Source organism: Crocuta crocuta, unplaced genomic scaffold, assembly GCF_008692635.1.
Source record: "Crocuta crocuta isolate KB4526 unplaced genomic scaffold, BGI_CrCroc_1.0 scaffold466, whole genome shotgun sequence".
NCBI lineage: Eukaryota > Metazoa > Chordata > Mammalia > Carnivora > Hyaenidae > Crocuta > Crocuta crocuta.
In genome coordinates, this window is record NW_027529672.1 from 14426 (window position 1) to 28136 (window position 13711).

General features: G+C 41.7%; 1 protein-coding gene across 1 annotated transcript; it reads left to right on the top strand.

Moving 5' to 3' along the window:
• The first annotated feature begins 1421 nt into the window (after positions 1-1421).
• On the top strand, positions 1422-12616 carry PSTK (phosphoseryl-tRNA kinase). The gene is given in 8 exon segments (XM_077762932.1): positions 1422-1627; positions 1629-1691; positions 3757-4048; positions 4300-4498; positions 6476-6551; positions 7047-7140; positions 10027-10248; positions 11822-12616. Coding segments are annotated over 7 exon segments (1074 nt in total). The 5' UTR covers positions 1422-1474; the 3' UTR covers positions 10224-10248; positions 11822-12616.
• Positions 12617-13711: the final 1095 nt, after the last annotated feature.

Genomic DNA, 13711 nt, shown 5'->3' on the forward strand with positions numbered 1-13711 from the left:
CAGCTTTATCCTTAAATCAACTGACGTGGCAGGGGAAGGGGAAAGGAGGTAAAGGAGAAGGCACAAAAGGGCAGAGACACCCAGTGTCACTAAGCCAGACGTTTTAAGTTCCAAGCAGCTACCTGCGTAGGCTCAATAAATGAACTTCTAAATTTCTGCTCAGAGTTCTGTATCTTCATTGCTGACACCATTTATTTGAGTTTGGGGACTCCGTAACTCAGCAACCACTTCCATACTGCTTTCAGCTGGGGACCTTGGGCTTGCTGCCCCGTTGTCATAACATCCCTTCCTCATTCTCGCACTGCCAATGACAAAATGTCATGAAATTAAGAGTATGTTTAACTCATGTCCCAGCTTCAAGAAAAAAGAAAATGTATGCATACAGGCTCTGTAGTCAAATCTATACCAGATTTAACATTAGGTTACTGATTATATTTTGCCCCTGTATGAGGATTCCAACCTCACTTGTTCACAGTTTTAACACACCATTTTAGGACTAAGAAGTAATCCCCTTTAAAATAGGGTAGAAGTTAGAATCTGAATTCAACTTCTCTACACCACATCTGCACACAGGGAATTTGTTTTATGCCTCTCCACAGCTTAGTATTTCAGCACTAAAATACCTACTGTTCACTGCATGAAAGCACCGGAACCGAGGGGCGCCTGGGTGGCTTAGTCGGTTAAGCGTCCGACTTTCGCTTAGCTCATGATCTCGCAGTTCGTGGGTTCGGGCCCCGCGTCGGGCTCTGTGCTGACTGCCAGCTCAGAGCCTGGAGCCTGTTTCAGAGTCTGTATCTCCCTCTCTCTCTGACCCTCCCCTGCTCACGCTGTCTCTCTCTCTCTCCTAGAAATAAATCAAAACATAAAAAAAAAAAAAAAGAAGAAGAAGAAAGAAAGAAAGAAAGCACCGGAACCGAGATCTAGGGATGTTCTCATCCGGCCTCCACTTCCTCACACTTGCTGAGACATCAGGGCGCAGTAACTATCTACTTTGCCCTGCCACCTGTCACATTAGGAGGGGAGGTGGAGTGAGACCGTGGGGCTGTCAGCTTCGCCCTCTATTCTGACCTCCACCACTTGACCTTTCAAAGGCCGCTGGAGGAAGACGTACAAAGTCTCTTCCAGGGTCGGGTACTTCGTGGCAGCAAGACCGAGGCGCAATTCCTAGTGGCCTGCAAGTTTCCATCGGGGAGGGTAAATCTAACTGAACACTAAGTCTGCCTCTCTGACCCTTTGGGAAGTGTCCAGGAGTTAGAACACGCATCACCGCGGCCTCCCGAGCCTAGAGGACTCGCCTCACAAAGGGAAGCCCTCGGGAACCCCCGGGGGGCGCACGGTGCCGGGACGGGAAGAAGCGCGGGCGCTCTCTCCCGGCCCCAGGCGGCGCAGCGGGGCCACGGGAGACTGCGCGTGCGCGCGGGGCGGACGGAGCCGGAGACGACGTCCCCAGCCGCCTCCCGTCTCCGGCGACAGCATGAAGACCGCCGAGGACGCCAGACGAGTGCACAGCGAGAGGCCGCGGAAGCTAGGCCTCTGCCTCCTCTGCGGCCTGCCCGCGGCAGGAAAATCGACCTTCGCGAGGGCCCTAGGCCAGCGGCTAAGGCAGGGGCGCGGCTGGGCCGTCGGCTTTGGTCGCCTATGATGACGTCATGCCGGACGCGTTCGGGGAGGAGGCGAGCGCGCGGCCATTGGTGAGTACGGAGGGGGCGGGGCCTATGTTGGTCGCGGAAGGAAATAGAGGGGCTCCACCTAAATGCTGGACCGCTCTTGTGTGGGACGTGCGACCCCGACAGCGGGGGAGACCGGAGTTCGAGAGAAGCGGAGTTGATTTACCATAGAATGTGTTGACTCCATCTTAGAATGACTCGTGGCGGAGATTTATATGTATATTTGGGGCATGTGCGGATTGTATATTCTATACAGTGAGTCTTAAGACAGCATTAGGTTTTGTCAGCGTGCAAGATGGTACCCCCTCCCCCCGTAGTCAAGTATGCTCTTGAAAAGTCCTTAAGGAAGATTGTTCTTAGGAGAGGGACAGAATCTTTTAAAAATTTCAACACAGCCAGTTTAACATCCAGCCACAGGTGAATCCTTGTGGGTCTTCAAGTTTATACAATTGGGGGACTTTTTTTTTTTTTTAAGAAAAAGGATACGAAATTATGAATAACAAAATTCCTAGGGTCCTTCCCATGACAATAGAAAGTGGCTGTATAAATGAAAGGGCTGCCTCTGAAGCTCTCTCTTCTTTCATTTCTGGGTAAATCTCCCTCTGCTGGCATAGGAAAAGATGGCCGTTTCTCAGGTGACCACCTGATGAAGTAGTGGGCTTGTGTTTAGGCACCTGCTTGTATGTTCCAAGTACATGCTTCTCTTTAAGCCTTCAAATCACAAGCTGCACGGGAGACGCATCCCCTTGGAGAAGCACAAGAAAAGTGCGACCTCTGGGGGATTCATGTCTCCCATCTCGTTCTCCCCCTAGACCGGATACTCTGACACATTCTGAAAATTTAAATAGATTTGTCGTTCAGCATGTGTGTGTAGGTGGGTGCACCTAAATAAAATGCGAATATGATACATTTCCACTCTCTAAGTATATATGTAAAATTATAGTACATTTGGTGGATGGAAACATTTTGGACCACACCTGCAAAGTTACACATACTTTCCCTTGTTTAATTGTGAGGTGACTACAGTATCAAGTCCCTGGTAGCACTCGACTTAGTTGGATGATAGTATTTTTACCACTTGAGTGGAAGTTGAAAGTTGTTGATATGTATCGTCATATTTGCTGGGATATTTCCTCACTTTTATTATTATATATTTTTTTCCACTCACCCCTGTAGATGAAAGCTGTGGGACTCACCTAGTCACCATGAGTAGGAAATCTCACCTTTTAGGAAGTGATCATGTTTTCCTACTAGTAGGTTTAGCTGATGTATTTGTTGGATGTGCTGTAATGTCAGTGATGTGGTAAGGAATGGACAGGCAGGAGAGGGACCCTTATTTCCTGTTCCTAGGTTTTCTCTCCAGCCTGGACCTGCTCTCCACATTCCTTGAACGGCACAAGATTACCTGTGTTCTCAAGTTATTTATTCTCTTCCCTTCAGTCTCACTTTCCCCATCCCATTCCAACCCTGTCGTTAGCCTGAAGGCCTTTCATCTTGACCCAGGCCCCTTTCAACCGATCTTTTCTGTCCACAGCTTTTCTCGTGTCAAGGGCAAACCAGCATTGCTTTATCTAAGCCACATCATTTTATTTTGTCAGGGTATTGATTTTGGCTCCTCATTTCTCCTGGATGATAACAGCTTTTCATTCTTTATTTACTCATTCAGTCATGTCATGTACTGGAGCACCTCTCAGGTGCCTGACCCACGGCTGGAGGCTAGTTAGATGGTAGACTCTTGATCTAGCAGAGAGTCAGGATGTGCAAACAAATGCCTGAAGAGTGTAAGCCCCGCTAGAGTGGAGACCCAGTCTGTGCAAAGCAAGGTGTCATGTAGGCAAGGGAGGGTCTGAGCTGCCTCCTGCATGGATGTATCTGAGGAGACTTCAGAGGGCTAGCATCAGTGAGTAGAAGCTTCTGGGGAGACGAAACAGGAGACAGGAAGACATAGGAGGCATAATGAAACAAGTCATGGTCAGAGAATTCCAAATGGTTTAATTAGTGAGCTGCGCACACGGGGTGGATGGCAATAGGCATGAGCACCCTATCGACCGAAGCCTAATATAAATTCTAATTTTTCCCTCTTTTATAGCCATCCCAATGGAAGTTGCTTCGACAGGAACTGTTGAAGTACCTAGAATACTTCTTGATGGCTGTCATTAACGGGTGTCAGATGTCTGCCCCACCCAACAGGACTGAAGCCATGTGGGAGGATTTTATAACCTGCTTAAAGGATCAAGATCTGATATCTTCTGCGGCACCCGAGGCCCCGTCTTGCTATCTCTTAACGAAGACTGCTGTTTCTAGACCTTTGTTTTTGATTTTAGATGACAACTTTTATTATCAAAGTATGAGATATGAAGTCTACCAACTGGCCCGGAAATGTAATTAAAACATTTTTTTTTCGTGCCCACAGATGTTTGTTTGCATATCAAAATCATGACCGCCTTTAGTGAGAATCGAATTGGATCAGGAAGTTAGTATAGATGTACTTAATTTTCAAAGCTAGACGTTCAGTACTGCCGGAGTGGTTAGTGGTTTCTCCTGCAGTGGCTGGGATAATTTGCCTGATTTGTTTATTTTGCATTTTGGAAAATAGCGCAGCACTAATTTTGCGGTTTCAAATTGCTTTCAGATTCATTAGGCTTTTGCCAGCTGTTTTTAGATTGTCCTGTGGAGACCTGTCTGCAGAGGAATGGCCAGAGACCCCAGGCACTGCCCGCCCAGACCATCCACCTGATGGGAAGAAAGCTGGAAAAGCCCAACCCCGAGAAAAATGCTTGGGAATGCAACAGCCTCACAATTGAGAGTCCAGCATGTTCTCCAGAAGCCAGGTATCCTAAGCAAGGCTGAGCTTTCCTGGGTGCCTCCCTGAGGGAGCACTGTGCTCCTGGCTTTACCCATGGCCACTTGGTTAACCCTTACACAAGCCACGGAGATTGCTCTCTCTCCTTTCTAAAGAAGACGCAGCTGAGTGAGAAAGTCAGTTTGCCCAGAGTCCCCAAGCTCTTGGCGGCTCAGATGTGAGCCCAAGTTTGCGGGCACATGTGTACTTTGGTTAAGGCTTTGTTCTCCCAGGGGCGCCTGGGCAGCTCAGTCGGTTAAGCATCCGACTCTCGGTTTCAGCTCAGGTCATAAGCTCACAGGTTGGGAGTTCAAGCCCCACATCAGGCTCCGTGCTGACAGCACAGAGCTTGCTTGAGATTCCCATCCCCCACCCCTGCTCCTTCCACACATACTCTATCTCTCGCTCAAAATAAATAAATAAACTTTTAAAAAAAGGACTGTGTTCACCCAGAGATCAGAGCAGGGAATGCAGGGGCGGACACATCTTTGAAACTCTTGCCACAGTAGCACAGTCTAAATAGGTTGCCCAGTAATTTTCTCACTGGAAGAAAGAGCGGAAGTAGTCTAGGGTCCTGATTGTGCTTCAGACCTCCCTGTAGTTAGACCACTGCATGTATGTGATGCCTGTTGGCTGCAGCGCTCATGCTTTCATTTGTGATATATGCCTTGAGAGTTCTGGGGCTGCATGTTTCTAATGGAATTTTCGCTGCTGGAAATGTACTACATTTGTACTGTCCAGTGTAGTAGCTGCTGGCCACACGCGACTGTTGAGCACTTGAAATATAGCCGGTGCATCGGACGGCCTGAATTTTAAATTTTATTTTAATTACTTTAAGCTTAAATGGCCTCATGTGGCTAGTGGCTATTTTCTCAGACAGCACAGTTCTAGAGCTATATTGCCCTCATTTTCTTAGCTCCTGCCTAACTTGTCCACAGGGGACCAGCAGTTTTTAAATGGCTAATTTTTAAAATTCATTCCTCAAAATGTTTTGTTCCCAGGATACAGTTTCCATGCATTTTATAATACATACTTTAACTTACTAAAAAAAAAAAAAAAACCATTTGGATTTAAGTGACTTGTTTATAGGGTTTATGAAATAAACTACTGCTGAGGTTTCTTTTTTTAATGTTTATTTTTGAGGCGGGGGAGGGGCAGAGAGAGAGGGAGACACAGAATCGGAAGGAGGCTCCAGGCTCTGAGTTGTCAGTACAGAGCCTGACACGGGGCTCCAACTCACAAAACTGTGAGATCATGACCTGAGCTGAAGTCAGGTGACCAACTGACTGAACCCCCCAGGCGCCCCGACTTTTCCTGACCATCCTAGCATGAAGAATGTTAGTTGGACTCTCTTAACACCATGACTTTGTCTTCATTCATCCACTTGTCACTGTCTGAAATTATAAATCTTGATGATTTAATTATCTGTCTCCTAATGGAGATCATGTAATCCCTACTGGGCTTAGAGAGGGTAGGGCTCTTGCTGTACCCCCAGCTTCACACATAGTTTCACATACATGGTTGTGAATGAATGAATGAATTCTACCTGAACCCTCCATGGCCCATTGACCAGTGGGGAACTTTGCGAAAGCCCACCCAGTAAATAAGCAGAAGCCAGAAGTCCCTTCTTTAGGGAATAAAATAATTAGAGTAGCCTAAAATTTAGCACTTAAAGAGGGAAAAGAGAGAATGTCTTTTCAATGCTTATTGAAATGAGTCCTAGGAAATTAATATTTTTAAAATAAGGGGATTCTTTTGCCTTATAGTTTTTTTTTTTTGAGCTACATTGGATTTTGCAAGTAGAAGGTAGTTTCCAAATCATTTCGTTTTTCCCCCTTTGGCGTAGAATCTTTGGATTATAGCACATTTATTCCTCTAGAATTCAATTCAGTATTCATAAACACAAGTTCTTTTAAAAAAAAGATGTTTGATAGAAGGATTCATTTGATCTCACCTTCTCTTCTAGCCTGAAGTTGACTGATTTATTGCTTACTGCTTTGGAAAATCCAGTAAAATATATTGAGGACAATGTGGAACAAAAGGTAAATCTTCCAGTACAGATATAGTATAAACGGTAAGGTACAACTTTTTGAAGGAAGGTCTTTTTGAGTCGAATGTAAAAATATGAGTAAAATGTGAAAAACGCCTTTGTCGCCGCCTGGGCATCTCAGCGGCACTTGGCTTCTGCCAGCTGGCCACAGTGGCGCCCTGCTGGCTGCGTGCAGCAGCTGGTCAAAGCCAATGGTCACATTTTCAGAAATGTTAGAGCCGGTAACAGATGTTGGTGTTAGTAGCTTGAGATGACAAGGACAGGAGCACTTGCACCGCAAGTAGTGACAAGCGCTGCAGACAGTGAGTCCGCTATTAGGCAGATTGCCAGCACCTGTCATCTAGATGGACTCATCTCGTAGGGAGGGACAACTAGAACAGAAAAGCCACCGTAACTTTCCTTTTAGTCTCATCAGATACATATCACACTTTAGCCACCTCTTTTATAAAACTTCCAACCTTCCAGTAACAGTGTCTGTATCGCACAGGAAACAGACAGAATGATTTGTTCAACCAACGTTCTTCATCAAGCCGATCAGACGCTCCGAAGGATTGTCTCTCAGACGATGAGGGAAGCAAAAGGTATGTTGGGCAGGTGCGTGGGGTTTAGCTGACACGACTGTGCTGCTGTTCTTGTTCCCTTGGGTAGTCGATTAGCTTTCCATCACGTTTACGTCATGTTTTTCGTTTCACTATGCAACTGGATTCTATAAAACTAAAAATTCTACCCCAGAGCAGGGTATATTCATCCATTCAAAACATTTTTATTGAGCGGCTCCTCTGGACCTGGTTTTATTCTAGATACTGGCATGTCACAGGGAGCAGAATATTACTCTGAGGAGAGAGACAGATAAATGCAGGAGTCTCTGCCGGTGCCCTGAAGAAAACTAAAATGAAGTGAGGCAGCGTAGAGTGACGGGAGAGCAGCTTTTAAAGGGTAATCAGGAAGGCTTCTCAGAGGTGATAGTTAGGCAGAGATATGAATAACAGAAAGAGGCAGCATGCAGGTATCTGGAGGTAGATCATTCCAGGCAGTGGACACAGGTGCTGAAGCCCCAAGGTGAAGTTGTTTGGTAGGTCCTAGGGCAGAAAAGAGGCCATTGAATCAGCTGAAATAAGGAATGGGGAGAGGTGGTCAGGGGCCGCATGTCCAGTCAGCAAGCTCAGTGTATTGTCCATCTGAACTTAGATGCCATGCGTGGCAGTTTTATAAAATAACTCCTTGAGGGGCGCCGGGGTGGCTCAGTTGGCTAAGCATCTGACTCTATATTTCGGCTCAGGTCATGATCTCATCATTCATGGGATGGAAACCCCCCCTTAGGCTCTGCGATGACAGTGCAAAGCCTGCTTGGGATTCTCTTTCCCTCTCTCTCTCTGCCTCTCCTCCTCTTGTTCTCTCTCTCTCTCAAAATAAATGAACATTTAAAAAAAATAACTCCTTTAGGTTTTAAATATTGAACTCTACACTGTTTAAAATTTGACTTAAAAACTAGTAGCAGCCTAACATTTCTTGAGCTTTTACATGCCAAGTGCCTAATGCATACTGTTTCCAGTCTTTACAGCCTCATGAGGTAGGTGTAATTTTACAAATGGGGAAGTGAAGGTTCTAAGAGGATCAAATAACTTGCCCAAGGCTGAACAGCTACTAGATACTTGGATAACCTGGGTTCAGAGTCAAGTCTGACTCTAGTCTGTGCTTTGTTATGCTCCCTGTATCCTCAGCATCTATTATTAATACCTTTACAACAGCTTAGAACATTGGAAAAAGAAACAATACACTAACCATATGGTGTGTTTCTTACTTTTTTTTAACCACAGTTTATAAGCAGATTTTATCTTGTACCTGAGTGTGTAACCCAGTACACACACACACGTGCACAGCAACAAGTTTCACAAAACCATCACCTTTAGTGAGCTCTACTGCCTTCTTTTTGATTCCATTTTAGATAAACACGGCTTGCAGCCTGCATCTCACTTGTAGGTTATAATCCAGAGTTCGAAAAGCACAGGCCTGGAACAGAAACAGCAATATAATTAGAACAGAAACAAAAATAGTTGCAGGAGCTCTCATTCAATCATTTGCCTTCCTTGTCTTCTGTATAAAATGAAAAGGAGAGAGGGAAATAGGATCACACTTGAATCACTCGTGACTCATTTCCCACCCGTTAAAAAAAAACTTTTTTTTTGGTGAGGGAGGTGGTAGTAGCTTCTAGATCTATGCTTAAATGAAATTAGAAATTCATTTCTCCTACCATCAAGAAAGTGAAAAGACAACCCACAGATCAGGAGAAAATACTTGCAAATCATATATCTCATAAGAGACTTGCATCCAAAATAGATAAAGGACTCTTCCCGCTCAGTAGTAAAGATAACCCAATTTTAAAAGTGGGCAAAGGATCTGAATAGCCCTTTCCCTAGGGAGGATACACAACTGGCCAGTAACCGCAAGAAAACACACTTGACATCATTAGTCATCTGGAAAATGCAAACCAAAACCATGAGAGGCAACTGAACCCACTCGCTATGCCAGCCAAAATCAGAGTCCAAGAGGTGGTGAGCATGTAGGGCGGTCCGGACCCCGTATGCTGCTTTGGCAGACAACCGAGCGGTTCCTGCAGCGAGTAAATGTAGTTACCGCAGGACCCAGCAATTCCACTGCCAGGGAAAGAGCAGTGAAAACCCTTGTTCATATAAAAATGTGTACACAAATGTTCGTGTCCGCATTACTCAGAGAAGCCAGGATGACCCTTGAAAATGTTATATGAAGTGAAAGAAGCCATCACCGAAGGCCACACATTGCTTGAGTCCAACCACATGACAGGTCCAGAAGGGAGAAATCTAGAGGCACAGAGCCCAATGCGGGGCTCGTTCTCCTGAACCTCGAGATCATGAACTGAAGTGCGATCAAGAGTCAGACACTTAACCAACTGAGTCGCCCAGGTGCCCCGAGTTGTAGTCTAAATGAATAAAGGGTATGGTATGCAAATTTACTTCAGTAAAGCTGTTTATTAATAAAAATCTAGTTCCTCAGTGACATTACTCACGTGGCTAGTGGCTGCTGTATTGAAAAGTGCAGATCCAGAACACTTCCATCCTGGTAGGAAGTTATACGTTGGAGATACTCTAGAGATTATGTACTACAGTTTCAACCACACTATCATTTCCTATTCCTGCCTTTTTGCCTTCCTACCAGTTAGTTCAAGAACATTCTAAACCAACTATCTTGTCAACAACAAAAAAATCTCCTTCAGACTTAACTTTTCTCCTTATGCATGGCATAGCAAGTTATTTAAAAGATTTTTTTCGTTATCATGTCAATGTGACCTTTTGCCGACATAGTACACCAACTCAACTGTGACTAACAAAGTAAGCTGATCAGTTTGTCAGAAGTATTCAAATTAATTTCCTGATGTTGTTAGACAGCCTGGCCTGATTTAGTTTACACAAATGAGTGTCTTTTCATTTTAGATGAACGAGTGCTTCCTTCCAACATGAAGCTTCTAGCAGAAGAACTCAACAAGCTCAAAGCAGAGTTTTTAGAAGATCTAAGACAAGGAAACAAAAAGTACCTGTGCTTTCCACAAACCATCAACGTATCAGACGTTATTTCTTTTTTTTGTTATGAGAAAGATAACATTGTCCAGAAATATTTTTCAAAGCATTAAAACTTTGGAGCTCCCAAATATCCAGGTTTGGTTGAGTTTGCAAAATAAAACAATTTTGTAATACTAGATGTTTTCTAGGCCAGTGATGGGAGTCACAAAACAAAAAGTCCCTTCTAAAGATCCATTTGTCAGAATAGAAATTACTTCAGTCGGTGACTTGTCAGATTTGACATGGATAATTGAGCATCAGAGGGAGGCTTCCCCAATTACGTGCCAGAACCCTTAGGGTAGGGCTGGTGGGGCCAGGAGTCTTTGTTTAATGGACCCTCAATAAAGCAGAGGAGGAAGACAAGGTGTGGATGCATGGAGCTGGTTTTGGTTTTAACTCATATGGCAGATCTTCTCATGGGTCAGGCATCAACAAATTCAAACCAGTGTAGCCATAAAACTTTTTTTTTTTAATTAAGTTTACATACTGGAAAATTACTAAGAACACTAATTGGATCCTAGTTTTCAAAGAAGAAAAATCGAGATCAATAAAAAGTGTTATTTTTTTATTCATGTATTACAAAAGCAAAGCTTCATTCACAATAAGAACTACAGACTAGATCTGGTTATTTTAGCATCCAACTGCTTTCTGGAATCCCTAAACAATATAGTGTTTTGCAACCATACTCAAGTTTTATGTTTTGCATATAAAATATGTTCTTTACATCAAAGTACATATTAACAAAAACAAGTTGTAGAAATCATATACCCTCTAATAAGATTATTTAATGAAAAAGTCCTTAGCTGGGAATTTCTTTAAAAATACATCCACTTGATAAATATTTTTGTAGAACTTAAAATGAAGTTTATCTCAACATTTTTTAAGTAATATCCCCTTTGTCAAACAATTCTGCAGATAAATGGCAAACACTTATTTCTAAAATGAAATAGCACTGGAAAATATTCAAAGTAAAAGTCTAGCCTTTACTTGAATTTCAAGAAGTTGTAGCTACATACTCAATAAAATCTGAAATGAAATTATTCCCTGTTAATCTCTTCACAGTTTATTAAAAAAATATTAGTGGAGATAAATTATCTACGAACTTTAAAAATCTAAACTTATGTTCACTGAACAAAAATAAATTTAGTTTCAGAACATTGCCTGTTCACAGCAAAGTACTATAAATAGTTCATGTTCAACTTTTCCTAGCAGCTCATTTCTATAAAATATTTGATTAAAAATAAAATGGGAGAAACATGTTCAACACTTAATGGAAGACAGTATCATCTTCCCATGTATAAAATTTAACTCACAGAAAATTTAAATAAAATCTTTTTAAAAAATACAATATTAAAAAAGTTTTTAAGGTAGATTTGATTCAAAAACTTTAGTGCATTTAGAATTAATTGTAGCTCTCAAGCACTGACGGCTTTGGAACACGGACTGTGCTCTTTTAAGTCCTAGGAAAATTAGGATTCTAATTCTAGTTTGTAATTATGAAAAAAAGATATTTTCTGTTTAAAAGGTACCTTCAAAACATCTATCTTTAGTTGTGAGAATAAAAAAAAGTGTTTGTCACTATTTGGCCCAGAATATAGTGTTAATAAACTGGTTTTAATGAGAGAATCCTTCCTCTTTCTTTAATGAAATCTCTCATTTTCTATCTTAGAGTATTGCTTTCGTTTGAAGAATACAAAGGATGAAGAGAACAATTGTAAAAGCTTCCAAATGACGGCAACCTGCTTCTCCTGGCCATACAGCAATACTAGAGCCAAGTTAGATTTGGAAATGGTTGCATTAAAGCGGATCTGAGCAGTGAGTGAGTGAGGCAAGAAGAGAAACACAATTGTAGATTCATAAGCCTCAGATTTCACAAGGAAGAGAGCTATTGATGGTTTGGACAGACTCCTTGCTGCGCTGTGAACAATGCCGCTGGGATTAGATTCGACTGGATATGAAACCACAAGAACTCATTTTACTGGCTTCCTTGCATTTGGAAGGGAGGGCAGAAGGTCCATTAACTTGGCACTTGGGGGCTCTGTGGACATACACTGTCATTTCCCTTTTAGTCACTATAGAAGAGTTGAGGTCTTGTTTAATAAATGCTTAAGAGTTAGGATATTCTCTTTAAGAAGCCAATTAGTAACACTTTTTAAAGATCTGAACCAAATTAAAAATAAAACTTTTGCAAAGTACACAGAAACCAGCAGTTAGTAACAATATATTTTATTGTTTGACCAAGCTCTCTTCAGAGTAAGCTAGTTATTACACAATAAAAAACAATAGCCTCCTATTCAAAATTATTCTAGATTTAGCAAGTCTTATTTTTGTAAACAAATTAAATATCACATTTCACTGCATCTTGTATCTATTTTCCTACTTTTGTACCCTTTCCTACTAAGGCGGCGATTCAGTCTCCGTATAGTTTTGTCACTGTACACAAAAAACTGGCAGACCTGCAAAGAAGTGTTACAACTTGAATTCACAGAAAATATTTCAAATGGCCAATTCTGAAGGAAAAACCAGAATTTGTTCTGGACACACATTCTCACTTTTTTAAGTATTACTTCACCATCACATTTTCCCATATGTTATTATACCCACCTCTTCTCAGAAATTATGGACAATGAATTGACAGAAGGCAGGAAATGGGATTTCAGAGATTTTTTAGTTTTTTGTTTTATAAAGGACTGTATTTCCGAAGAGTAAGATGGATGAATTACACTGTACCTCTTTGGTCATCAAAGGAATAGAAGGAATAACAGTCTCAGCATACTTATCAACCTCACCTGATAGTAATGAGGTCAGAATGAAGAATTTAAATGAAAAGTTCAAATTAAAAGAAACAAAAAGGCATCTTTATAGATAATCCTCTGATATTTCTAGCACTCTCCTGTATTTACCTGTGGTTTTTACAATAAACCAGAATAAAAAGATAGGTGTTTAAACTAGAAATTGAATAAACAGGTATTTTAAATAGTAAACCCATTCATTTCTTTTCAGAGCTTTTAACTCATATTTTTATAACTTTAAAAAGAATGAACTATTACATTTTCCCTTATGGGAAAAAAAAATCTACAGAAAATAGTTCTGTGATTATTAGTTGAAACGAAAGCACTGATTCAACTTAAGCAATGTGAACTAAACAAGCATATCAGTTAAGGGTGCTGTTAAAAGGCAATTCTTCTACCTAACACTGAAATCAGCTGTTAATAGAATTCGTAAGAGGCAGTAATTCTACCATTTTGAAATATGGCAGAAATAATATCAAGCTGCAATGTGTATGTTGACATACCAAGAGTAGCAATAAGCTTTGAAGATTTTATGGACCATAAATATGGGAAATTTAAATGAATACCTGTTAGGATTATGATTGCACTCCAATTCTCAAATGTCTAAATGAAACAAAAAAAGAGACCTCAATGTGTCTAACTGTTCCAATACATAAATGACCCTGACCAGATTTTTATGGAAAACAAAAAAGGAGAAAACTTTGTTTCCACTGTCAAACTTACATTCTATAAATATATAGATAGATAGACTTTAAATTAGAAAACAT